This window comes from Pseudonaja textilis, chromosome 10, assembly GCF_049901715.1.
Source record: "Pseudonaja textilis isolate UNSWEBS1 chromosome 10, rPseTex1.2, whole genome shotgun sequence".
Taxonomy (NCBI): Eukaryota; Metazoa; Chordata; class Lepidosauria; order Squamata; family Elapidae; genus Pseudonaja; species Pseudonaja textilis.
In genome coordinates, this window is record NC_141999.1 from 18,816,003 (window position 1) to 18,843,912 (window position 27,910).

The 27,910-nt window shown below is 45.9% G+C and overlaps 1 protein-coding gene across 1 annotated transcript; it reads left to right on the forward strand.

Moving 5' to 3' along the window:
• Window positions 1–191: 191 nt before the first annotated feature.
• Window positions 192–27,910, forward strand: USF2 (upstream transcription factor 2, c-fos interacting). Its single transcript, XM_026718789.2, has 10 exons — window positions 192–1,017; window positions 10,762–10,808; window positions 13,867–13,982; window positions 14,604–14,723; window positions 16,896–17,049; window positions 18,923–19,010; window positions 19,662–19,720; window positions 20,863–20,957; window positions 23,357–23,485; window positions 25,586–27,910. Exons 1-10 carry the CDS (start codon window positions 965–967, stop codon window positions 25,673–25,675), a joined length of 951 nt encoding a protein of 316 aa, XP_026574574.1. The 5' UTR covers window positions 192–964; the 3' UTR covers window positions 25,676–27,910.

Consider the following 27,910-nt stretch of genomic DNA (forward strand, 5'->3'; position numbering starts at 1 on the left):
GATAGATAGATAGATAGATAGATAGATAGATAGATAGATAAAGGCGTACGAGGCTCCCGCTTCCTGTGAGCTCCACCTTCTCCCCAACCTCCCCGACTTATCCCTTCTTAGAAGCCGATGCCCTTGAGCCACGCGCGCATGCGCCCCGGAGGCCTACAAGGAAGGAAAGGAGGAAGCGAGAAAAACGAGCGCAAGCCGATCGCGCTCGGCTACTCCTTCCCTCCCCTCCCCCCCCTCCTCCCTCCCTCCCTCCCTCGGCTCTCGCTCGCCTCGCCTCCCTTTTGGCAGCCCAGCCCGTTTCCTCCGCTCTCTTTTCCTTTCTTTCCCGCGATGTAAAACCAAACCGAACCCGACCCAGGCTTCCCAACTCCCCCCCCCCCGCCGCCGCTGTTGCCGCAACGTTCGATCGAACCCCGCCGCGTTCCATCCGCGGGGCCGCAACGTTCCATTCCCTCCCCTTTCCCCCGCCCCGGATCGTCGCAACGTTCTATCCCCTCCCCTCCCGCTCCGTAAGGGCTGCAACGTTCCATCCGCCGCCCGCCGACGTTCCAAAGCAGGCCGCGCGGACCTTCCCTCGGCAGAAGCCCGGCTCCTTCTTCTTCTTCTTCCTCCTCCTCCTCCTCCGGTTCCCACGCTTTCCACCACCGCCCCCCCCCTCACGTGTCCCGGGCTCCCAGCTGGGGAAAAGGCAAGGAGGGAGGGAGAGACCCGCTCTCGCTGCTAGCTCGCTCGCTCGCTCGCTCTTTCCTTCTCACATGACCCGAGTGTTTGTCCCCGTGATCAGCGCCTCGGCTCCCGTGTCTCCTCCGCGTCCCCTCTACCTCCATCCGGCGTGAGATTTAAAAACTCGTCCCCTCCTTCTCCTGCTGCCTCCCTCCCCCCCCCCCTGCGTCCCCTTTGGGGGCCAGCGGGGCGCCCCCTTCCCTCCCTCCCCTCCCCTCCCCTCCCCTCTCTCCCCCCTCCCATGGACATGCTGGAACCCGGTCTGGATACAGCCACCGCCTCCGCTGCTTCCAGGTAAGGGGGGGGGGGGAGGGCAGAAGAAGCCCGTCCAAAAGCTGCCCCGGGCCTGGGTTCCTTTCCTTTCCGGCCTCTCAACCCTACGGAGAGATGGGGGAGGGGAGAGAGAGAGAGACTACAGAGGGGAGGGAGGGGGAGAGCCAGCGACGATCCACCCTGCTCCTGCGGTGCAGGCGGCGGCGGCGGCGGCGACCGGGGAGTGGGGAGGAAGAACAAAATGGAGGACACGGCGGACGGTCCTCTCTTTCTGCCCCGGAGGGAGGAGGGGGAGAAGAGGGGCCCTTCCGAAGGAGGGGTGGGGGCGGGGGTGTCTCCGGGGGTCGTGAGAATGCAGATAGGAGGGGACAAAACGGGATCCCTTCCGCGATTTCTAAGGCTTGGTGGGGTGGGTGGGTGGGTTTCTCAAGTGTAATGCTCGCCCGGGTGGGATTCTTCCCTATACCCCTTCTTGCTTTCCAAGCGGGAGGAAAAGGGGAGGGGGCTTGGACGGACTACAAGTCCCATCCTCCCCCAGTGGCTGACTGGGAGGGCTGCGCGGGGTGGGGAGTGGGGGTCTGCATTGGCCAAAGGGCTGGGGGAGGACGCGGGTGAGGTTTCCCTTCCTCCCCCCACCCTCCCGTAGGTCCGAGATGGGAAATGTCTGGGGCGATCCGGAAAGGAAGGAAGGAGGGGGAGGGGAGAAAGAAAAGAAAAGCAGCCGTCGTTTGGGGTGTCCGGTTTGTTTGCTGTCACACTGGAAAAGGGCAGCCCGGCAGAGATTGGTTGGCTGCCGTCAAGGAGGGAGGGATTGGGGAGGGGGGGGGAGGAAAGGACAGCCCCACATCCAGATCCCTGCTGTCAAAACAGGGAAAAAAGGAAGTCCTCTGGGTGAAAGGGAGGCAACAGCCTGATCTCCAAGAGGCCTTTAAAACACCCCGTGTTGTAGACTTGGAGCAGGGATTCGTGGTCTTTTTTTGGCTGACCTTGTGCTATCTGTGGAGGTGCTCAGTCATCCACAGGTCATGGTTGTCCCAAAGGTGCTTTTTTTTTTTTTTTTTCAGGAGGCAACTGGACTTTCTTGGGGTTTTTTTTTTTTTCATTTTCTTTTTGAAGGGGTTTTGCTTCTCACCCAAGAAGCTTCTTCAACTCTGATGGGATAATGGGGAATGGAAGGATTTATATTCCTTGCAAACAGCTGGTCATTTGCATCCTTTTAGAGCAGGGGGGTGTCAAACTCACGGCCTCAGGTGATGTATCAGGGCCTTTTTCCTCCTGTAAAGGGGGTGGGGTAGGCCACACGTGATGCATCTGGGTTGTGAGTTTGACACCCCTGTTTTAGAGGGTTCTTGAACCAGGAGCATTACTCAGGTGACCCAGTGGACACAGATAAACCTCCAGGTAGCCTCAACGACCCCCTTAAATGATGCAAATGACCAGCTGTCTGCAAGGAGTATAAATCCTTCCATTCCCCACTATCCTGTCAGAGCTGAAGAAGCTTCTTGGAGGAGAAGCAAAATGTCTTAAGAAGAAAAAGTCCGGTTGCCTCCTGAAAAAGCACCTTTGGGGCTTGGATGAGAAGCGAAGCATCTTCAAAGCAAAAACCAGAAAAGTCCAGTAGCCTCCTTGGAAAAAAAAGCACTTTGGGTCTATCAGTGGTTTCTCCGTCTGGCCTGCCTGGTGGGGTTGTTAGGCCAATTGAAAAAGCAACAACCCTCCATGTTCTACTCCTCCCTTTCGGCCAGGGCTGTTTGTCAGGAAGCTGACATACCCGGCAAGTGGTTGCAGAAAGGAAGGCAGTCTGGGTGGGGGGGTGGGGGAAAGCAGAGTGAAACTGATGGTGTGAATAAGGAGGGGGTGTGATGTGGGCCTAGTGCAGAGTTTGAAGTGGTACTTTTCTCTGGGTGTCATCGTAGCCGTGTAAATGTAACCTGGCTGGCTTGCACAATAAATACACTTAATCCAGTTTTGGTTCAGATCGTTCCACCAGATCTAGGACAGAGAATAATTCCCAGCAGTGCTGACAAAGCAAGGAGCAGGCCAGGTGACGCACCTTTCCAGCAGACAGTCATACTTCTTAGATTTATATTCTGCTTTTTCACTCGGGAGCTCAAAGCAGCTGTGTAGAGCTTTTATCTGTTTCTCCTCCTCCCTGTCCCCACCACCACCATCAAGTTTCTGGGTGTTACCATAAAAGAGAACCTGACCTGGGGTGCTCACATTACAGCAGTGGTCAAAAGATCCATCTCTTCCGGGGAACCCCTTTTTTGAACTATTACCATCTGGCAGACGGCACAGAATAAGCACAATAGACTGAAAAACAGCTTCTATCCCAGGGTAGTAGCTCTTTTGAATTCTACTGTATAGTGCAGTGTTGGTGCGGTGTTGGGGGTTTTCGGTTCAATGTATGGGGTGTAAAGGATGTGTGTTTGTGTTTATTTTCATGGTCATGATGTGCACGAAGATGGTGTTTGATTTTGTTCTACGAGGTGCCGTAAAGTAAACTAAATGGGCCCAGAAGAGGTTATACTACCTGAGACTTCTCAGGAAACAACAACTGAATGAAACACTGCTGGTGACCTTCTACCGCTGCACCATAGAGAGTATCTTAACTTACTGCACCTCTGTATGGTTTGCCAGTTGCACAGAGGCAGATAGGAAAGAACTCCAGAGGGTTAAGGTCACTGCCCAGAGGATCATAGGTTGCCCTCTCCCCTCTTTGGAAGAGCTTTATAGCTCCCGCTGCCTTAAGAAAGTTCAAAACATTCTCAAAGATCCATCTCATCCTGGGAACCCCTCCACTTTTTTTTAAACTGTTACCATCTGGCAGACGGTACAGGATAATAAAAAGGACAAATAGGCTGAAAAACAGCTTCTATCCTAGGGCAGTAACTGTTGAATTCTACTGTATAGTACAATATTAATGCGACATCAAGGGTTTTCAATTCAATTGTGTAGAACAGAGTTCTTCAAGCTTGACAGCTTTAAGACTTGTGGACTTCAACTCCCAGAATTCCTCCTCCAGTCATGTTAGCTCAGGAATTCTGGGAGTTGAAGTCCACAAGTCTTAATACTTGCCAAATTTGAAGACCCTTGGTGTAGAATGTGAAGGATGTGTGTTTGTGTTTTATTTTTACAGTTACAATGTACACTTAAGATGGCATTTACTTTCCTTTTACAAGGTGCAATGATAATGAAGTAAACTAACTAAAACAATAGCAACTCTTATGTGGTTAGCTGGGTTGAGACCGTGGCTGAACCCCGGATCTCTTCTTCACCTAGTCCAGTACTTTAACTACTACAGTCCGCTGCCCTTTTTCGGCCACTACGCTGTGCCAAAGCAGAATAAAGTGATTATGCCAGAATCGGGCAGGCTGTTCAAAATTCCTCGGCGGGGAATGAGTATGCTGAAATGCTAAATAATTCAGCCTTGATATTTTATAGACTCGCTTCATCACTAGTGGCGGTTAGAAATAGTAGGAAGGCGAGTCAGTGGGTGGTTTGATCTTCTTTTCATAGCCCACCCCTCAAAAGAGACCAGTAAAAAAAAATTTTTTTTTTCTGGCTAGTAACTTGGGAGGCAAACCCAAAAAGCTCAAAGAGTGTTACGTTCTGCGCGGCCTGCCTTTTTCGGGGAACCCTTCTGGAATTTTGCAGTTATGTTAATTGGCCCAGTAAAGTTGCAACTGTACAGATTGAGAAGGAAAAAAATAATAATAATCTTCAACCAAGGCCTTTTGGGGTTGCTCTGGATTTGGTCTGTGTCAAACCGGGCAAGACAGCTTGAGTTAGTTTTAACTGCCCAAATCAAATCCCATCCAATTTGATGGTTCTTTTCAATCCCCTTTCCTTCTCCCCTCCATTCAACTCTCATTCATTCTGCCCCTACGCTTGTCCTTTAATTATTTATCATATTTCTCTTGTTCCTGGTTGGACTTAACCCGAGGCGATTCCTGCCACTGCTCATTTCTCTGTCCCTATTGATGTACTGTATTGGGGAGGGGGACGTTTCCCCACCCCACCCCACCCCCCAAAATAACCCAAACCGACCTGATTTGACAAAAAGTAGAACAGGGACGAAGCAGGAAAGGCTATCTATTATTAGTATTCGCTACTCAGCAGGTACTCTAATGCTGGGATGGGGCGCTGAACCGTCTCTGGGTTTTTAAAAAGGCCATTTGGAATTGAAATAGGAAGATCTCAGTAATTTAGATTTAGGTGAGAAAGAATGACGGTGAACGAACCTCACCAAATCTGACGTTTTGGGGGTACCCCTCTCTCACTCGGGGGAGGGGGTAGACTAGATGACCTACAAAGTCCCTTCCAACTGTGTTAATCTGTTAATCACTGCAGAGCCTCCTTTCTCTCTGCAGTGAATTTGGGGTCTTAAAGCCATGAAAGCATGCTTAGGAGGGGCAACCAAAATTAGAAAAGATCCCACACACACGTACACATACACATACACACACCCCCACACACAAACACACACCACTGCTAAAAAAGAATGAAGTGTTTACACATGAGAGATGTTTAGACTTGCGTCACTGTTTTTGTCCCATGAAAGCAGCGTTTCTAAACCATTCTTGAAGCAGGGAAATTCCTTGGGTAGCTTCTATTGTTCTGCAAAAAGTGATACACAGATTTCCAAATAAATAATCACCGGGATTTCCAAATGCAGTCAAAACTGTTAGGAAAACAAGCATGGGACAACCTCCCTTGGGGGTTGTGGGGGCAGAACTTCAAGAACCTATTCTAACGACCACTCCTTCAGCCCCGTCATAATTTTGACTGGTTGTTAAAGCAACGATTCCCTGTATTTCTTTATGGATGCTTCTATTTTTTCTTTGTGTTTCTAAATGGGGTTTCACTCCAGTGGTTCCCATATCTGTCCCATCTCATAGAAATAACTACGACCAACGAGAGCAACCAAACAATCCAAATAAAGCAAGGACAAATAGGCTGAAAAACAGCTTCTATCCCAGGGCAGTAGCTCTGTTGAATTCTACTATATAGTGCAGAGTCGAGTGGTTTTCAACTCAATGTGTGGAGTGTAAAGGATGTGTGTTTGGGTTTATTTTCATGGTCACGATGTGCACTGAAGATGGTGTTTGATTGCTTTGTACGCGGTGCAATGACAGTAAACTAAACTAAACTAAATAATGAAGGTCTGAGGTTGCAAAAATAATTCCATTTACAGAGAAAAGCACAAGAAGCCAATTAGCCATTAGAGCTTGTTCTGCCTCTATAAACTCAAAAAAGTCTAGGGAAAAGCCAGCTCTTTAAAAACCCTTATGCAAGACTTACGTAGCTGGGGCCGTTCAGATCTCTGGAGCAATTATGTTTCATAGGACATGCTCTGCAACAGAGAAGGCACCCTTACTGTTGGTTCTAGCAAGATGGGCATTGCCTCTAATCTAATTCTGGTAGGATGAGCAGAAACCATTTGAGATGCACCGTCCCTCAAATAGCCTAAATCTGTTTTTTTTTAAAAAAAAAATCCTATGTAGATCACCCAAAGTTGCCATTGTGAGATAGGCGACTGCATAAATTTATTAAATAGATAAATAAATAAACAATTCTCTTTTTTGGGAGCAGGTGATCTCTGGGCTTTGGCTCAAATTATACAAGAAGGAAGGATGAGCATTTAGCAGGAAGGGAAGTAGAAGTAAAAAAATAAAATAAACCCATAATCTATCCATCCCTAACAGATTGCCCTCTTAGAGAATTTGACCCCAGGATTCTTCTAAGCCCACTTAATTGGTTCTTGCATACCATATATATTTGGAAATAAGCTGAGAATTTTAGATGCCAAAATACACCCCCCAAATTTGGTTTGGCTCCTCCACGAATGGGCTTATCTGCAAGTGTATATAATAACACTTCATAAAAGTACTTGTATGTCCCTCAGATCAGTGGTCGCCAACTAGTGGACCGGGGACCACTGGTGGTCCGCGCAAAGATTTTGATGGTCCACAGAGAAATGTCACTCCCAAAACACCCCCAAAGCAATTAATCCAGGCTGCGCAGGAGCACAAGACTGTGCTGCCCACATGGCCTGTGGGAACACGAGGCTTGCATCGCTTGCATTGAGAACAACACGAAGTAGTGAGGGGACGGGGGGAAAGGGCAGAGGTGGGGACTTGCCCCATGCGCCTTGCCTGGCCACTGGGCTGCTTCTTTCCGCTTCTTTCTTCTTCTGCTCTTCTGCTTTTGGCTGCACACAAGGAAATCAACAAAAGTCTTTCTTTCTCTCCCCCAAACTCTACCAGAAATGAATCTTTGGGACCCTGCAAGGCCTCCTGCTCCAAGAGGCTGCGCCGGCACGACAAACCTCACAGAGACTCATTTCTGGCGGAATTTAAGGGAGAGAAAGAAAGACTTCTGCTGCTTTCCTTGCATGAAGCCAAAAGTCTCTCTCTCTTTCTCCCCCTGAGATCAGAATTGGAGACGGTATCCTGTGATCCCAAATAAAGAATGATCGATCGGTAGGAAAACAGGGTGGAGAATTTTCCTGCAGAATTTTTGGGGGATTTTCCCAGGGTCTCTGGTCCATGGGATTTAAAATTATGAGTTTGGTGGTCCCCGAGGTCCAATAGATTGGCGACCTCTGCCTTAGATAAGCTGACCCTCCAGTTTTGAACTAAAATAAGCATGAAAAATGAGGTTTGGCTTATCCACGAGCGGCATATTTTTCATGGTAAGTTGGTTAAAAAAAAAATCAAGGGTTGGCTTATCCGGATGGGCTTATCCACAAATATGTACAGTAACTGCCATCCTTTGGACACCTTTGGTGCTCTGCCTTGTGCTTTCAGCCCGGTTAGCAACAACTGCCAAGAGTGAAGGATTAAGATAGCTGCTTTCCAGGACTGTAAGGCTGTTTTCTCCTTCCAGTCTGTGGAAAGCGAAAGTTGAACTTGGGGTGGGGGGTGTTTGATATTCATCCATGCGTTTCCTGTTTTCAGTATTGAAATATTGAGTTCCGTGGATTTCGGTAGGAAGTTGGAATCTACAGCTGTGACCCACCGCAGAGGTGAGGCTTTGTTTGGGTGTGCACACAATCAGCAAACGTAGTTTATCGCATCAAACGAACCTCTTCAGTCCGCAGGAGATGTACCAGGCAAGAAAGAATTTACAGTCTAATAGAGAAGAATCTCTCTAATTGAAAGTACACTGTAACTACATAGCCAAAAAGGGGTTAAGAGTTGTTAACCTAATCTTACATAGCTTTTTCTCTGGTAATATTACACTACTAACTAGAGCATACAAAACATTTGCTAGACTAATACTGAAATACAGCTCATCAGTCTGGAACCCACATTACGTATCTGATATTAACACAGTTGAGAAAGTCCAGAAATATTTCACAAGAAGAGTTCTCCACTCCTCTACTCGTTGCAGAATACCTTATGCCACCAGACTCGAAATTGTAGATCTAGAAAATCTAGAACTACGCCTCCTTTCGTCCGATCTAAGTATAGTATATAAAATCATGCATTGCAATGTCCTACCAGTCAATGAATACTTCAGCTTCAGCCATAACAATACAAGAGCACACAATAGATACAAACTCAAGGTCAACCGCACCAAACTTGATTGCAGGAAATACGACTTCAGCAGCAGAGTGGTCAATGTCTGGAATACTCTACCTGACTCTGTGGTTTCTTCCCTAAACCCCCAAAACTTTAACCTTAGACTGTCTACTATTGACCTCACCCCTTTCCTAAGAGGTCTGTAGGGGGCGTGCATAAGCGCACCAACGTGCCTACCGTCCCTGTCCTATTGTCTCTTTTATTTTTCTTATATGTACCCATTTTCATGTATTCATAACTATGTATATATTTCTACCTGTTATCTTATAATCGTTTGACAAAATAAATAATAATAAAGTTGAACCGTGAAGTCCTTGGGGGTCTGTTGAGTTTGGTTGTTGGGGTGCAGACATTTCATTACCCAGCTAGTTAACATCATCAGTCCCATCGTATCTGCAAGACAACAGCCGAGCTCAGAGAGCACCAAGGACAATTACGATGCCTAGCTTGGGTCCTTTGAATTCTGCACTGAATGAATTGAATTCTGTAAGTAAATATCTATGGAGATTCTTTGTCATCCAGGTCACGGTTGACCCAAAAGTGCTTTTTCAAAAGGCAGTTGGACTTTCTGGTTTGGTTTTTTCTTTGAAGACATTTTGCTTCTTAGCTAAGAAGCTTCTTCAGCTCTGACTGGATGGTGGGGACCATTGATGAGATGGTGGGGGTCTCCTGTTTTACAACACAGTCCTTTCAGCAGTTCCAAGAAGACGCGACACTCATTTGAACTCTGATTCAGGTGACCCTGAGGGTGCAGATAACGCCCCCACCAAAGTGTTCTGACCCAAACCTTGTTCCAAGGAAGTAAACACCAAACAACATCAAAACCTTTTAATGATTCTTTACAAATTCCATTCCTTCTCAGTTAAAAGGCTGTTTCAAACTATTTGTCTCTGATAAGAACAAGCCCTGCCAAGGCTGTGCAAGGCTGCCAAGAACACTAGATTAAGTTGCCAAGAAATATTTCAAACACAAAGAGTCTCCAAACACCAACTAAGAGAGTCCGAACGTCCACAAGGCTTGAGTGCAAAAACTTCTTTGCTTCCTGCAAAGAACTCTGGTTTCTCAGCTGGCTTTTATCTCTTAAGGAAGGGGCCATTACCTTGCAGCCTTTCTCCCAAGTTGCCCATGCTGCTGCAGCTGCTCTTTCCTACGAGCAGCCCTGCGCGCACTGGGCCCAGGCTCCTCAGGGGCCTCTTCATCACTGCTGCCAGCCTCCACAATCTCCGAAGGCAGCACTCTACTCCCTGATGGTCCTGGCCCCATCCCTGCATCACACGCAGGCCCCTCATCTGAGTCCTCGCTCTCCGAGACCTCAGCCGTCCATGCCTGCTGCCAGTGAACCACAATACCAAGTGGTCTCAATGGCCCTCAGAGAGCGCTAAGGACCAGGCGACTGCAAGGAATATATAAATCCTTCCATTCCTCCCCCAACCCTTCAGTAAGAACTGAAGAAGCTTCTTAGATGAGTAGTGAAATGTCTTCAGGAAATAAAGTCCAGTTTGCCTTTTGAAAAAAGCACTTTTATGTGACAATTCTGTAACTATCATTTCAGTTGTTTGACGCAACGTTTTACTGTCTGCAGTGGAGCATGTTGGGGTGGGTGGGTGCATTCTGGTTTTGTGGGTCCCAAGCGCTGAAACCCCAACTCCCAACAGAGCATCTTTTGAGCTCCTCCTGTTTTGAACTTCTCAACTAGTCGTCGGCCATTGGATTTCCGCCGTTTCATTTGGGGAACATGAGACCAGAAACTTATTTATCATAAATTGTGATCCTGGCCCATTCCAGGTCTACTTTATGTGCCAAGTCTTTGGCCTCTGAAATCTTTCTGAGTGAATGAACACCCAGAGCTGGAGGCTAAAATTTAAAGTGCTCTATGCTTTCATTCCTCTAAAACAGGACAGCAAACAAAAAGCTATTTTGCAGCTTCTGAGTTGCTTTTTACTTTTGCAAATGATTGCAAAACTCCTTAAAAAGGAGGCAGCCATTTGCGGTGTGTGTGTGGGAGGGAGAGATTCTATATGGTCCTAAACACTTCATCTGGCTCATTTTGGTCCTACTGAGGGTTAAAAAAAAAACAACCTCTATGCTTAATTGTTGAGTTCCCCTCCCCCCTTCCCCATATCTAGCAGGAAGGAAATACAGCTGAATTCTTTTTTTTCTTCCTTTTGCATTTCAGCCACGAGAAAGATCAAGAAAGTGAAGATGGAGTTGAGCTACGAGAAGGTAAGGAAAATTTCTGGGCTGGTCCAGAAATCCTCAAAAACATGTTGCATGGATGGCATTTCTGCAGCCAGGGGTATAAAAATGGGAGCATATATATTTAATATTACATGTCTTGACAGCAGCAAGAATTGTATATGCATAACACTGGAAAAATGAGGAACCCTCCCATAGAAGAAGATGTAATTTTTAAAAAAACTAGATTGTGCAGAAATGGATAGGTTGACGTTTAAGATAAAAGATAAAGAAGATACAGAATGTTTTCAAACATGGGACTTATTTTATCAATGGTGGGACAACAGAAGAAATTAGAAATTGGAAAACTACTATTATGTATGTCTTATGTTGAATATATTATTATATTATACATGATTATGTAAGCAAATAGTCCCAGACAATACACTGTTCATAAAGCACTTATGTATGTTAAAGAAAAATATATTAATAAACTGTTTTAAAGAAAGGGAGCAAAGTTGTCTCACCTCCTTTCTGGATCTAGTCTGCAGATGATTTTGCAGCCAACATCTAGCCAACATGCATAGGTTTTTGGCTGGCCTGTCACATGCAGGATACAATAGCAACAGCACTTAGACTTATATACCACTTTATAGTGCTTTACAGCCAGCCCTCTCTAAGCAGTTTAAGAGTCAGCATCTTGTCCCCAACAATCTGGGTCCTCGTTTTACCCATCTCGGAAGGATGGAAGGAAGGCTGAGTCAACCTTGAGCCTGATGGGATTTGAACTGCCAAATTGCAGGCAGCTGGTAGTCAGCAGAAGTGGCCTGCAGTACTGCACTCTAACCACTGTACCACCAAGGATGCAACATTCTCTGTTGAATGCTAATTGGAGAGAGAGGAGAACTATCCAAGAAAGAGTATCCCTTGTCTCAAAGAAATCCAGAGTCCTGCAGATGTAACCAGACGACAGCTCCTATCAGCCCCAACCGGTGTGGCCAGTGGGAGTTGTAGCCCACCAGCCTTTGCACAGCTCCGGAGTCGGTTCCCTGTTAGGCGTACAAGTTGTGTTGACTGCTCTCCCATGGCAACCAACACAACTTGTGCTAGGTGTTGTGGCCCACCAGCAACCAGTGGAGCTGGCGACAGACTCAGACAGTGAGGAGGTTGGGGAGGAACATGGGCCAGTCCTGGAGTCTGGGGAAGGCTCTGCATTGGAGGCAGAGATGGGGCCAGGGCCTTCTGACAGTTATCAACTACCTTTGGAATTGGAGATCGGTGAGGCAGAAGAACAGCTGGAGCCTGTTCCCAGTACGCATGCACAGAGCTGCCAGGAGAAGGGAACAGTTAAGGAAAAAGGGTTGACTCTGGATTAAAGGCACAGGTGGATGGCGAATGGCCCTTCCCATAGGGAATAAAAAGGAGCGAAAGGGGAGTGGGGTTTGCAGGAGACAATTCATTTAATGATTGTGAAGATTTGTTTAATCTTGAGTTTGTGACTCCCAGAGACTCTTTTCCAAGTATATCCTTGTACAGCTTTGCGCTTGGAAGCTATCGGCCTGGCAACTCTTCCAAGCCTGATAAGGTCTGTGGTTGCAATTCACCCTTGAAAGACTGTTTGCTGGGACTTTGCTGAATGTGAATGATAGGAATTCATATTAGCCAAATAAAAAGGAGTTTTGTTGGGACAAGGAGTCTGTTTCGTGGTGTTGTGAAGCCTAAGTCAGAACACTAGGAATTCTCTTTCTGTTTCCCCGGGTCTCACAACCACACTACTAAGATCAGTTTGAAAAGTAGCTATGCAGTCCATGTTTGCACAGTGTTTTGTCACACGCTCAGCTCTCTGGAGTTCCAAAGTCAGCAACGACAAGTTAATCCTTGACTTAAGACCACGATTGAATCATACATTTATGTTGCTAAGCGAGACGGTTAAGTGAAATTTTGCTCTGTTTTATGACCTCCCTTGCTGCAGTGGTTAAGTGAATCACTGCGGTGCTTTAGTTAGTAACCCCGTTGTTAAGTGAATCTGCCTTTCCCATTGACTTCACTTGCAAGAAGGTTTGCAAAAGGTGACTATGGGAGCCCCAGCGTCATAAATATGAGTTGCCAAGTGTCTGAATTTTGATCACGTGACCATGGGGACCTTGAGAAGGCTGTAAACGTAAAAAATGGTCCTAAGTCACTTTTTTTTCAGTGTGTGGTTGTAACTTCAAACATCCACTAAATGAATGATTATAAATCAAGGACTACTTGTACACCTTCTTCTGTTTTCAAATGCCCCATTGGCTGTCCCAGCTATACATCCTCGACAGAAGAGAACAAAGTACATTAAATAGCAATCCGGATCAGTCTAGTGTAAATTTTGAGGATATTCAATCTTGCTACGGCTGATACCCCCCCCCCAATTTCCCTGAAAATATGACCTACCCTGAAAGTAAGTCCTAGCTTGGTTTTTACACGTGCGTCCAATATAAGCCCTATCTCCAAAATAAGCCCTAATTAAGATCCTGTCCACCCCAGAGTGGACGGGTAAAAATTAAGCTAGGGTGGGAATGGGAGGGGGTGGAGCTGCCCTACTAATTACCTTTGGACAGTGGTATCCAGGCCTCGCACACCCCGACACCTGCCTCGCCGACCCATTTCTTCTGCAGCCGGCAGAGCCGGCAAGGCTTTCCTGAAGGATTGATCCAGAGCTCTGTTATCAGCTGCAGAGGCCTTCAGAAAAGCCTTGCCAGCCGCAGAAGAAGAAATTCCCGAAGGCCGCTGACAGCAAAAAGGAGGCCTGGGGGCAACGCACACAAGTGAGGTTAGTGGATGATATCCCCCCAAATTAAGACCTGGTGCTTTTTTTGGTAGCCAAAAAAATATAAGACAGGGTCTTATTTTCAGCGAACCACAGTATTTTCAACAGGCTGATAGAGTTCCACTCTCAAGAACAGCTTCCGCTACCCCCAATCACTCTTCTGCAAGTCCCTGACACAAATCTACACCTTTCAAATCTGGTTCCCTGTCTAATCAGGTCTCTAGAATTCACTAAATAGTGTTAAGCTTTTTGGGCTGTTGATCATAAAACCGTCAATTGAAATCTCTTTCCTTTCTCCGTCAGGGGACGGCACAAACGCAGATGAACAGACAGCAGTGGCCATTGCCAGCGTCCAGCAAGCAGCCTTTGCAGACCATAATATCCAGTATCAGTTTCGAACAGAGAACAATGGAGGACAGGTAATGTCCATATTGGGAAGGTTGGATTTTGAACTTTGGATGGAGGTCCACCAATTAAAGACTGGCCTCTCTTGCAATTACAGCGGAGGAATTCAATTTTTTTTACTACCGATTCTGTGGGCGTGGCTTGGTGGGCATGACAGGGGAAGGATACTGCAAAATCCCATTCCCTCCCCACCCCACTAACCTGCTTTCCAGCTCCGTTCTCCTGTGCAGGGCAACCAGAGAAGACCCAGCCAATCAGCTGGGACTCAGGAGGCGGAGAATAGATGGGGCGGGGCCAGTCAGAGGTGATATTTGCTGGTTCTTCAATCTACTCAAAATTTCTGCTGCTGGTTCTGCAGAACCTGTCAGAACCTGCTGAATACCATCTCTGAAGATGATGGAATATAGCAGGCAAACGCCTAAATTAGGGGAAATCCACTGCCATTTCTGATTCATTTCATTGCACTCCAAAAAAATAAATAAAAAAGAAATGTTTTTTGTTGCGGAAATCATGTCATAGCGGGGTTTGATTGTTTTGAGTACTTCAAGGGGGCTGAACATCACCTCGTTTCTCCCCATCCTTAATAAATCCCACTTCAGCCAGAAGAATGATATGGCTGTGCTGTTTCTCCCCAGGTGACATACAGAGTAGTTCAGGTGACGGACAGTCAGCTGGATGGACAAACGGATGCAACGGGGGCCGTTAGCGTGGTCTCGACCGCAGCTTTCACCAGTGGCCAGCAAGCTGTTGCTCAGGTGAGAAATGGTTTTGGCTAACCCCAGTATTAATATTATTTGTTATGATTGGTCGCACAATCAACCAGATGTTTAGACTGGAGTTGCTGTTTTTATCCACCTCCTTTCAAGAGATGTCCAAGAGGTAGACATAGAAATGAACATATGGGCAGACCACAAACCCCATAAAAATTACATGGAAGGAACAAAAGAAGAAACCGAGATAGACAGTGAATCAAACTATTTTAAAAGACAAATGATGGAAAAAGAAATGGAAATTTTTCTTTAAGGAAAATAGAAAAGAAGAAACATCACTGCAAAATGTCTGGCAAAAGCACACATTCGAGGGTTAGTGATCACATATATAGCAAGGAAAAGTAAGAAAATTAAACAGCAGCAAAAAAAGAGCTTAAAAAGTCGGAGGTAGAATTGCAGAATGAAAAAAAAAAGATTAAAGAGAAAATTGATCTAATAAAACATAAACTGAATCTCATCGTGCAAGATGAAATGGCACAAACATTTAAAATGGCGAAACAAAACTTTTTTGAACACGCAAATAAGCCAGGTAGATGGTTAACGTACAAGTTGAAAAAAAGAGAAAGAGAAGAAAACGATATACCAACTGATAGACAAGAATCACCAGAATGAAGATAAAAAGAACATAATCCAGGGATTTTTTTTTTAGGAAATTTTACAGTCAAGAAAAAACAGATGTTTGTTTGATGCGTCAGAGGATGGAAGCTCTTCTGAACAAAGCTGCCTTTTGCAAGTGACCAATAGTGATTTTTTTTTTCCAATGCCATTGGTATTCAAATGATGTTCTGGGTGTTTTGGTATTACACACTCAAGGCCCCTATCGCTTTTGGTACTCTTTGCATTCTTTTGCCAGAGTTGTTCTACTTCTATTTGCAGGCCTTTGCATTTTGTGATATTTTTTTCCCTCCAGTTCTTTCTCTTCTGATCGAGTAATTAACTGGGGTATTGAGGTGGCAGGTGCTGAATTCTGTTGAATTCTAAAGTCCCAGAGCGCTTTGCTTTCTTTGTTTTCAATGGCTTTTGTCTGTTATGTGGTTCCAGCGGTTCCCCTTTGCGGGCAGATGATAGGCGTGCACATTGCTTGGCAATATTTTTCAGAAGTGGTTTGCCGTTGCCTGCTTCCTCCGGTCTAGAGAAGGTGACTGGCACAAAATCAGCCACACGGCTTTGTGCCTAAGATGGGCCTAGACTACCAACCTGCCTTCAGTCGAGGACTTGTATACTGAATGAGTCCAAAAGAGGGCTGTGACAATATTTACAGACCCCCTCACATCCTGGACATAAACTGTTTCAACTCCTACCCTCAAAACAACACTATAGAGCACTGCATACCAGAACAACTACTAGACACAAGGACAGTTTTTCCCCAAACGCCATCACTTTGCTAAACAAATAATTCCCTCAACACTGTCCAACTATTGACAAAGTCTGCACTGCTATTACTATTAATCTTCTCATCACTCCTTATCACCCATCCCTTCCCACTTGTGACTGCTGTAAGTTTGTGGCTTGTATCCTTACGATTTATATTGACTGTTTCCTAGTATGATTTGATTGCTTATTGTACCCTGTGACTATTATTAAGTGTTGTACCTGATGATTCTTGACTCTTGACTCTTTTCTTTTATGAACATTGAGAGCATTTTCACCAAGACAAATTCCTTGTGTGTCCAAACATACTTGGCCAATAAAGAATTCTATTTAATTCTATTCTAGAACTCACCGTCTCCCATTTTCTAGCCTGGTACCTTAATCACCGCCACCAAACTGACTCTCTTTAATCTGTTACCCATTCTTAAACACAAGAGGGCAGTGCATTCCTTCAGTTAATCAGATCTTCACTCCTCATATTCCTCTGTTTCTGTAAATCCATTCCTGGACCATGCATTGATTTCGTAGTCTCCACGAAGTCTTGGTTTAATTGAGTTCGCCTAAGTTTAGCCCAGTTTCTGAGTTTCTGTTTAGCCCAGCTGTCGGCCTGCCCGCCCCTCGCATCACCCGTAGCCAGTTACGAATAAAAGCCAGGGTTTTATTTTCCAGGCCAGTCTTCCAGTGCAGTAGCAGATTCAAGTCTTCCCTTGCTCTTTAACCATGATTTATCTTGCTTTGGGTGGTTTGCTGTCACAGACCCACACATGCGTCTCCTTCTGTTTCCAGGCTGTGATTCAGAACCCTTTCAGCAACGGTGGAAGTCCAGCCACAGATGCCGTCAGTGGTGAAGCCCGTTTTGCATACTTCCCTGCTTCCACGGTGGGCGATGCCACAGCAGTTTCCGTACAGACAACTGATCAGTCGCTGACACAAGCTGGAGGTAGGATATCAGGGACCTCGGAAAGCTGTTTGAGGTGGCCCTGATGGCATCCACATCTCTTAAACTACCATCCCTACCACGCCCAATCATTGACCCATGAAGTCCAGACTAGCCCAGACTGGTTCAATGCTTCTAGCTAGGTGTCCCTAGTTATATTGTACAAAAGGTAAAGGTTCCCCTCGCACATACATGCTAGTCATTTCTGGCTCTACAGGGTGTTATTCATCTCCATTACAAAGCTGAAGTGCCAGCACTGTCCGAAGATGTCTCCATGGCCACATGGCCAGCGTGACTAAATGCCAAAGGCGCACGGAAGGCTGATTACCTTCCCACCAAAGTGGCCCCTATTTTTCTACTTGCATTTTTTACGTGCTTTCGAACTGCTAGGTTGGTAGAAGCTGGGACAAGTAAAAGGAGCTTACTCCGTTAATGCAGCATTAGGGATTCGAACTGCTGACCTTTCCGATTGACAAGGTCAGCGTCTTGGCCACTGAGCCACAGCGTCCCCTTGTATTGTACGTAAAAACATTGTAGGTAAAAAGAGTCAAAACTGTGTTGATCGCAGGACAGATCACAGTGCCACAGGTTAGAACTCCGATGAACAAAACAGTTGCTCTGTTTCCTAGTGGACAATCCCTTAAATGTGAGCCAGCCCTGTGCTGCAGCTGCCAAAAAAGCCAACACAGTCCTAGGCTGCATAAACAGAGGGATAGAATCAAGATCACGTGAAGAGTTAATACCATTTTATAATGTCCTGGTAAGGCCACACTTGGAATATGGCATTCAGTTTTGGTCACCACGATGTAAAAAAGATGTTGAGACTCTAGAAAGAGTGCAGAGAAGAGCAACAAAGAAGATTAGGGGACTAGAGGCTCAAATGTATGAAGAACGGTTGCAGGAACTGGCCACGTCTAGTTTAATGAAAAGGATTAGGGGAGACATGATAGCAGTCTTCCAATATCTCAGGGGCTGTCCCAAAGAAGAGGGAGTCAAGCTATTCTCCAAAGCACCTGAGAGAAAGACAAGAAGCCATAGGTGGAAACTAATCAAGGAGAAAAGCAACTTAGAACTAAGGAGAAATTTCCTGACAGTTAGAACAATTAATCAGTGGAACAACTTCTCTCCAACAGTTGTAAATGCTCCATCACTGGAAGTTTTTAAAAAGAGATCGGACAGCCATTTGTCTGAAGTGGTGTAGGTTTATCTTTGGTTATTCAGGTTTTCTCCCGCGTAAGATTGACAGTATCTAGGCAACGTTTCGATGAAGTCTCATTCATCATCTTCAGGCTTGTGTCTTGGCTCTGTGCTTCTCAGAGTGAACTCTGAGAAGCACAGAGCCAAGACACAAGCCTGAAGATGATGAATGAGACTTCATCAAACGCTGCTAGATACTGTCAATCTTACGCGGGAGAAAACCTGAATAACCAAAGATCCACATACAAATACCCGCGAGAACCTCAGAAAACAAAGCTGATATATAAATCTCTCTCTCTCTCTCTCTCTCTCTCTCTCAAAATAGCCTGTGGAAATCTATGTGTTTACTATTGCCACTCACAGGGTAGAAGCCTATCCATTCCTTGAAACTGTTTTTAATTTTTAATTTGGGGAGGGGAGGGGGCAGAATAAAAGAAATAAAGGGACAGCCCAGTGAGGACCGTCCATTCTCAACAGCCAAACCTCGGATTTATTGTTGAGAAGGAGGAAAATTGGGAATGGAGGGCGGGAGCAGGTGGACAAAAAGCAACAGCTAAGTCTTTTCGTGCAAGCATTTGGCACTGGAAATATTTTTTTGTCCTTTCCCACCCCCTTTTTTGTTTCAGTGTTTAGTCATTTATTTGGTGGTGTTAATACCTTCTCCACGTTGCTCCTTCAGGTCAGTTCTACGTGATGATGACCCCCCAAGACGTCTTGCAGACCGGAACACAACGTACCATAGCTCCTCGCACACACCCCTATTCCCCGTACGTAATCAGGGTCTTCAGTCAGGGAAATTCTAGATATTCCACAGTGTGGTTGTGGGGAGGAAGGGAGGGAGGCGAGCCGGAAGAGGGCAGAACAGGTGGGGCCACAAGCAGGCAATTCTGGAGTCGGGGAGGAGAGAAAACAGGCGAGTTGATATGCCAGGATATAAAGGAATGTAGCTAAGGAAGGATAGATCAGACCAATGTGGAGGGACAGTGTGTGGTGGAATCTCCAGTGAGGCTGGAAGAAGGTATAAAGAAAGGATCAAGATTAGAGTCTTCGCGCTGCAGAAAGTAGCAACAGGCCAGATCTCCTCAGAGATTCATTTTCCAAAACCGTTGAGCATTGCGACCTTATGGAGAAAGGGTCCACTCTAATTGTTGTGTTTCTGATGGGTTTTAGAAAAACAAACACGCAATCAGCACTGGATTGATGTTCCTTTTCCTTCCAACTCAGAAAGTCCACGAGGGCGTTAGCTTTCCCCGATTTCTCAATTCTTAGGCATGCCTGCCTGTGTTGAAGGAGTGGGCTGACTTTTGGTATCTTTAACTGCATCTTTTAAAATAATAGAAAAGGTTCTGAGATGGGAACGGGGTTTCTGAAAGCTGCTGCGCTTCTGATTTATTCCAATCCTTCCCTTCAAATCCTAGGAAAATGGACGGGACGCGGACACCCCGAGATGAGAGGCGAAGAGCTCAGCACAATGAAGGTAGGCAGAACAGCCAAGCTGGCTCAGTTCTTGTTAAGGTCTTGGGATTTAAGAGCCGACCAGCAGTGAAGCTGATGCAATATAGGATGATGCAATAAGAATCAATCAGCATAGCATGGGTACTTCCCTTTAAGACTGGGGGATGGGTTCTATCCCTTTAAGAGGTGCTTATCTAAAGGCAGCCATTAGAGGGTGTGTCCTCTCTCCTGTCTGGTATTCATTGCTGAGTTCTCTATATAGAGTTAAGAAGAAGAAAGATTGCTTGTAAGGTATTTTGCCTATCAAGTATATGTCTGTATACAATTATTGTATATAAATCACTGTTGATTGTCTAAGTCTACTGTGTTTTGCTCCTGGGTTGTCTCATAATAGTAGTCACACTGCAAACGCTCTAACAGTTCTCTCCAATCTCCAAATTTGTGCCCTAATCAGATGAGGAAGGACTGCATTGCTTTGAAACATGATTGAGAAAGGCCAATTTCTTTCCCTTTTTTCCAAATCTTGGAAAGCACCATGATGGTGCAGAATGCAGTACTACAGGCTAACCAGTGATGGGCTGCAACTGGTTTAAACGCCGGTTCGCCTAATGCATGGTTTGCTCGCGTGCACAGTGTTCAGAAACTGCCCATTTTAAGCTTAAAAACTTACTTTTATGTCAGCGCAGGTGAGTAAAACAGCTGAGGCACAGGAATCTGCTCAGCCCCGCAAATCAGCTGAGCTAATAAAACAAGGAAATATAGGACAGGAAAGGAGAGGGGCGAGTGGGTGGGGCCAACTGCTCACCAGAACTACCAGTTCACTAGAACCGGTCTGAACTGGTATCAGCCCACTGAGGATAACTGCCCACTGCCAGGAGTTCAATCCTGTCTGGCTCAAGGTTGACTTAGCCTTCCATCCTTCCAGGGTTGGTAAAATGAGGACTCAGATTCTGGGAGCAACAGATTAGACCAAAACTTCAATTTCTGATCTGTAGGACTGTGTAATAGCTCTGTGTGAGTGTCTCTGTTTCTCTTCCTCCAAAGTCAATCACTCCATCCCTCCACATGTTATTGTGAGGTTGCCATGTTTGATCAGTGACTTACTTTTGTTCTCTCTCTCTCTCTCTCTCTCTTTCCCCTTCTCCCTCCCTCCCTCTCTCTAAGTTGAACGGAGGAGGCGGGACAAGATCAACAATTGGATCGTACAACTGTCAAAAATCATTCCAGACTGCAATACAGACAACACCAAGACAGGGGCGGTGAGAGTGATTTCTTGATTGCCGGGGTGGTGCTGGTGGTGGTAGCACAGAAGGAACAATGTTTAGCTTTGGGGAGGAGATGTTAAGCTTCTCTCATGAGATGTCCCAGGTCGCCCTTCCATGGTTCCAGCAAGGTTGGAGACTTTTCCTGATTATTGTTTCTCCCAGATGAATTTTCCCTGTTGGTCATCTTGTTTGAAATTGTTCTGGATAATTACAGCCTCGTTGGCCTGCCTATAGATGCATAATTGTGGAGTAATTGGAGCCACAAGTATTGTTCAGTCAGATTATACCTTGTGAAAACATCCTTCCCTGCTAGAGTATTGAGTTATAGGGCGATTGCTCGCCTTCATCTATTACCTTTGCTATACCTGTGGATTGGACTTCTTGCTGAAGTTGATGAGAAGTTACAGTCAAATCCTCTGGGGATGATAATTAGGAAGAAAATTAGAAATCCCTTTTTCCCACTGTAGTTTTGATCAAAAGAACTATACTAAATAATTCTGATCCTGAATTGCAAACTATTGACGTCTTTGAGTATAGCACAGGCTGCAGAAATTCTGGCGTGAAGCCCTAATACCATGTTTCCCCCCAAAATAAGACCCTGTCATTTTTTTTTGGCCACCAAAAAAAAGCACCAGGTCTTGTTTTGGGGGGATGTCATCCACTGACTAACCTTACGTGTGTCACCCCCAGCCTTCTTTTTGCTGTCAGAGGCCTTCAGGAACTTCTTCAGCAGCCAGCAAGGCCGGAAAGTCTTTCCTAAAGGCCTCTGCAGCCAATAACAGAGTTCTGGATCGATCTGGAGCTTTGTTATCGGCTACAGAGGCCCTCAGGAAAGCCTTGCCGGCTGCAGAAAAAATGGGCCGGCAAGGCAGGTGTCGGGGTGTGTGAGGCCTGGCTGCAACTGTCTGAAGGTAAGTAGTAGGGCAACTCCACCCCCATCCCCACCCTAGTTTAATTTTTACCCGTGCACCCTGGAGTTTGTGGGATCTTAAATTAGGGCTTATTTGGGGGGATAGGGCTTATATATTGGGCACATGTGTAAAAATCAAGCTAGGACTTAAATCACATGTGTGATTTAAGCTTAGGGTACGTAACATTTTCGGGGAAACACGGTATGTACCACTAACAGTTAAATGACACAAACCCAAATCCTTAATCTCTACCCACACTGACACCAAATAGCGCTGGTTTGATTGGAGCAATGATTCCTTGAAGAGTTCCATAGATTGGCAGACCTTTCTTCCTTATGATTTCTCCTTAGCTGAGGAGAATCCCACAAGAAACCTCTTTTTCCACTTGAGAAATCCTGGAGCTGTGGCCTTTAGTTGGCCAGTTTGGCCTAAACTCAAGAAGTTAAGCCGTTTTGACTTCATTAGTACTCAAATGGGGAGCTACCAGGTAAATAGTCCTAAAGCTCTAGGAAGTCAGGGCGTGGTGGAAACAACTTCAACCATCTTGGGGGAAAGTGTAATTAATGAACAATGTCTTTGTTGTTTTCAAGAAAGACACAAAGACGTCATGGAGAGGTTGACTCAAAACAAATAGAAAACAGCACTTAACGCTTCCTTTTTGATTATAACAGCAAGTTCTATAAAGTGAGATGAATCAATATTTTAGCCGGCCACAAATAAATAAAGAGGTCCCATCCTAAAAACAGAACCAGCTAATCCTTGGAGGTTTGAACGTGAGTGTTCTGACTTAGGCTTCCCCAACAGCACGAAGCTGACTCTTGGTCCAGATAAACCTCTTTTATTTAGTTTACAGTCAATTCCTTTCCATAAAATTCCCAGCCAACAGTCTTTCAAGATATTCCACAATTACATACCTTTAATCAGGCTTGGAGAGTTGCCAGGCTGATATCTTCCAGGGGCCACACTGTAGCAGACAATAATTAGCAAGAATGCAGGAACAGATCTTCACCCAAATGAACTAACTGTCTCCTGCAAAACCTCACTCCTCTTTTCTTCCTTACGAGAGGGGCCATTCACCATCAAACTGTGGCTTTACTCCCAAGTCGACTTTGTTCCTTAGCTATTCCCTTCTTTTGGCAGCTCTGTGCATGCGCACACTGGGAACAGGTTCCAGCTGTTCTTCTGCCTCACTGATCTCCGACTCCGAAGGCAGCTGATAACTGTCGGATGGCCCTGGCCCCATCTCTGCCTCCGATGCAGAGCCCTCGTCAGAGCCTTCCCCAGACTCCAGGACTGGCCCATGTTCCTCCCCAACCTCCTCATTGTCCGAGTCTGCCACCAGCTCCGCTGGCTGCTAGCGGGCCACAACAGCGTGTAAAGGAGGAAGGACCTGATGGTCTTGAAGACCCTTCACACCATCCAAGGTGAGGCCGAGCAGGAAGCTCAGTGATGGAGCTGGTCTTTGTTCTTCTCTCTTTTTAGAGCAAAGGGGGCATCCTGTCCAAAGCCTGTGACTACATCCGGGAGCTACGCCAGACGAACCAGCGTATGCAGGAGACGTTCAAGGAAGCTGAGAGGCTTCAGATGGACAATGACCTGCTACGGCAACAGGTAGTTCAGCCCACCTTCTCCCTCTCTTGCTTTGGAACAGGGATTGTGGCCAGCAATAAAACCGATTACAGGTAGTCCTCGTACGACCACAACGGAGGCCAAAATTGCTGCGGTTAAGTGAAACATTGGTTAAGGGAGCTTTGCCTCATTTTGGACTTTTGTTTCCACCGTTGTTAAGTGAGTCGCCGCAGTGGATAAGTTAGTCACCCGGTTGTTAAGTGAATCTAGTTTCCTCTGGGACTTGGCTTGTCGGAAGGTCGCAGAAGAGGTTCACGTGACCCCTGGACACTGTAACCGTCATAAACACGAGCCAGTGGCCAAGTAACCATGGTGGCACAGTGGTTGGAATGTGGTACTGCAGGCTACTTCTGCTGCCTGCCAGCTGCCTGTAATTTAACAGTTGCAGGCAGGGTTGACTCAGCCTTCCATCCTTCCAAGATGGGTCAAATGAGGACCCAGATTGTTGGGGGCAATAGGCCGACTCTGTAAACGGCTTGGAGGGGGCTGTAAAGCACTGTGAAGAGGCATATATAGGTCTAAGTGCGATTGCTATTGCTATCTGAATTTTGATCACATGATTATGGGGATGCTCCAAAGATCATAACGGTGAAAAACGGTCATAGTCACTTTTTTCAGTGCCATTGTAACTTTAAACGGTCACTAAGTGAACTGTTGTAAGTCGAGGACTACCTGTAGTAATGGTGCAGAAGCCTTGGAGCAAATCTGTAAGTGCAGCAGAGTACAATTTCAGCTGTTGCAGTTAAACGTTATCTCAGAAGAAGAGAAGATGGACAGTTTATATGTTTTCAGGTATAATATAAACAGGGTAAGTCCCTTTGCTTTCACAAAATATGCGTGTATTTTTCACAAAATATGCGCGTGCGCAAGCACGTATGCTTGTGTGTTTTCTTTTGCCCAGTTTCTGGTGAAAAACATCCCTAAGAACACATGGGCTTGTTTACGACACAGTTTCCGCTTTACAACTACCACAAAAAATGTTATAAAAATCGACATCCAGTTTTGATCACCATGATATAAAAAATATGTTGAGATTCTGGAAAGAGTGCAGAGAAGATAAACAAAATGATTAGGGGACTGAAGGCTAAAACATATATAAAGAATGGTTGCAGGAACTGGGTATGTCTAGTCTAATGAAAAGAAGGACTAGGGGAGACATGATAGCAGCGTTCCAATATCTCAGGGACTGCCCCAAAGAAGAGGGAGTCAAGCTATTCTCCAAAGCCCCTGAGGGCGGGACAAGAAACAATGGATGGAAATGAACCAAGGAGAGAAGCAACCTAAAACTAAGGAGGAATTAACCAGTGGAACAGCTTGGCACCAGAAGTTGTGGGCGCTCTATCACTGGAGGTTTTTAATACAAGAGTGGGCAGCCATTTGTCCGAAGTGGTATAGGCGCCGGCATGCGTGCCACAGGTGTCAGCGAAGCCATTTATGCCAGCATGCGAGGTGCAGGCAAACTTACCTCACTGCACATGTGTGTGCCTCACAGCTGATTTTCGGCCAGTTTGTGGCCTTTTTTCGGCCTCCCAAAGGCTCGAGGAAGGCTTCTGCAGGCTTCAGCAAGCTTTGCAGGCCGAAAACCAGCTGTGAGGCGCAGTGCAGATAAAGGGGGCAGTGGGGGATTGCACATGCATGCATAGGGGGCGTAGGTGGGGTCACGCATCACACTCTGGGCAGTGGCACACGCGCGCAAGCGTGCACACAATTTTTGGCACAGGAGCCCAAAAAAAGGTTAGCTACCACAGGTACAGGGTCTGCTGCTTGAGCAGAGGATTGGATTAGAAGACCTCTAACGCCCCTTCCAACTATGTTATTCCGACTTGGTTAGCTGAGTCCTCCAACTTACAATGGTCATGACGTATGAGGGAAATTCCCAGGTTCCACTACAGTCATAAATCAAGAGGGTGCCTCTTTGTGTGTGTGTGTGTGTGTGTGTGTGTGTGTGTGTGTGTGTGTGTGTGTGTGTGTTTTGCCGTGCCCAGTTGCATTTCCTCCACTTTTCCCCAGTTTGATAAACTCTGTCCTCTCTTCTCCTCCTCTTCCTCCCCCTCCCTCCCACCCTCACCCCCCCCCCAACAGATTGAGCAGATGAAGAATGAAAACGCCCTTTTGAGAGCACAGCTTCAACAACACGGAATCGAAATGGTGGGCGACACCCCAGGGCAGTAGCCCCTTTCCTTCGCCTCTGCCTACTACATGCCGAATCTCAGCCTCCCAATTCTTCTGGGGTGTTTTTTTTGTTTGTTTGTTTGTTTGTTTTACGCCGAATCCTCTCCTCCCGACAATAATGACATAGCGAAACCCATCATCGCCTGTGGGTGGATGAACCTGCGTTTGAGGACAGGGGAATGTGGGGAGGGGTAGGAGGGAGGAGGTAGTGGACAGAGGAGATGGGGGGAGGGGTCTTTTCTACCCCAAACCTTGCTACTGCTCTAAAAGATGGTATCAGGCTTTCTTCCCACCAGGTGCATCCTTGTCCCCTCCTTCCCTTCCCTTCCCTTCCCTTCCTTCCCTTCCCTTCCCTTCCTTTCCTTTCCTTTCCTTTCCTTTCCTTTCCTTTCCTTTCCTTTCCTTCCTTCCCTTCCCTTCCCTTCCCTTCCCTTCCTTTCCTTCCTTTCCTTTCCTTTCCTTTCCTTTCCTTTCCTTTCCTTTCCTTTCCTTTCCTTTCCTTCCTTCCCTTCCCTTCCCTTCCCTTCCCTTCCTTCCTTCCTTCCATCCTTCCTTCCTTCTTTCCTTTCCTTTCCTTCCTTCCTTCCATCCTTCCTTCCTTCTTTCCTTTCCTTTCCTTCCTTCCTTCCTTCCTTTCCTTTCCTTTCCTTTCCTTTCCTTTCCTTTCCTTTCCTTCTTCCTTCCTTCCTATCCTCCCTCCCTCTTTCCTTCCTCCCTCCCTTCCTTCTTTTTTCTCTCTCACCCCCTTTCTCTCTCTCTCTCTCTCTCTCTCTCCCGGGAAGTATTAAGATTCAACCGACAAAATCCTGCATTTTATTTTATTTTTACAATAAGGTTTTTAACACAGGTTCACCGATTTCCATCACCCTTTTCCTGGGTGGGAACTCAGGGTGGTATTGTTGGGGGGGATTGTGGGGAAGCACACACCCTCCCTTGAGCTTGGCTGTTTTAAAAGGAAAAAAAACAAAACCTGCTAAATTTCCCACCCCCACCCCACCCCCCTTTCCTTTCTTGTCTCCTCTGCATGTTTCGCATCTTGCTTCCAAGAGGGTGGGAGGGGGCCTGTTCCGTTGGGGGCGCACGGCCACAGCCCGAGAGCCTCGGTGTCACAGGTACGTCTGGTGAAACGGGAAGAAAATACAAATACCGCGGGGGTCAGCTTGACACACACACACACACATACACACTCGTTGCACAAATTAGCCAGTTAATTTCAACACAGCCTGCAGACAGGCAATGCACCGTTTCACGACGAGGTTGGAAACATCCTTATGCAAGGAAAAGAAGAAGGGGGAAAAAAAAAAACTTTTGCATTTTGCGGGCAACCTGTGAGGTGTTTCTAAATCCCGGACAGAATTCTTATCTCCTTTTCTGGGGACTTGCAAATCAAACCAACAGGATTTTTCGCTGCGTTTTGTCCACCGAGAGGACGAGCCAGATGCCGAATTTCTGCCTTTTTTTTTTCTTTTCTTTTCTTTTTTGCTCTGTCCTCGTAACTCGAGTCCCTCAGTTCCTCGAATTATTGTCTCACGTTCTTTTCTTTCTCGTTGTTTTAAGGCTCTGGGCAGAAGAACCCACTCTAAAAGTTTGCCTTCCCTTCCTATCTTTGTCACTCACTTTTTCTCTTTCCCCCCTTCTCTTTCTTGTAAGTAATCTTTATTTTATTAGTTTAAAAGCGCGTTTGTATAGAGGTACGGTGTTTGTATGATAGCTGATAACCCAGGTCGTTAGGAAAGGCAATAGTGGTGGATCGAATGACAACAGGGTTGTTTTTTTTTTTCCGTGTGTGTTTTTTGATATTATATAATTTTTTAATTAAACTTCAGCAGTGTTTTAGGATTTCAGGTTTGAAAAAAAAAAAAATCAGGAGATGAGGTTTTTTTTAAAAAAAGGAAATCTCTATTTTGTGTCCTTCCCTTCTACCCAACTTCTGAACAGAATTTTTTTTAAAATAAAATAAAAATAATAATAATAAATGGTTCCTAAAATGGTAAAATACTATCGTAACAGCAAATAACATAGACCTGATTTTTTATATGTATATAAAAAAGATAGCTATATATACCAATCACCCACCCTTCCCTAAAAAAAAAAGAAGAAGGAAAAATATCTTAAGTTTGCAACTGAATTTGTGGTCACAGTTTGTGCTGTTTGATTCTGTTGAGACCTCTGTCAATACGAGGAGGGGAAAAAAAGCAAAATCAAGCAGGAATAAAAGCATACGGTATATATAAA

Excerpts from the sequence above, each read along its gene's own strand:
- USF2 (XM_026718789.2), top strand. The coding sequence starts at position 965 with ATGGACATGCTGGAACCCGGTCTGGATACAGCCACCGCCTCCGCTGCT. Across the intron at positions 1,018-10,761 it reads ACCGCCTCCGCTGCTTCCAG|CCACGAGAAAGATCAAGAAA; the intron begins GTAAGGGGGGGG and ends TTTGCATTTCAG. Across the intron at positions 19,011-19,661 it reads CGCACACACCCCTATTCCCC|GAAAATGGACGGGACGCGGA; the intron begins GTACGTAATCAG and ends TTCAAATCCTAG.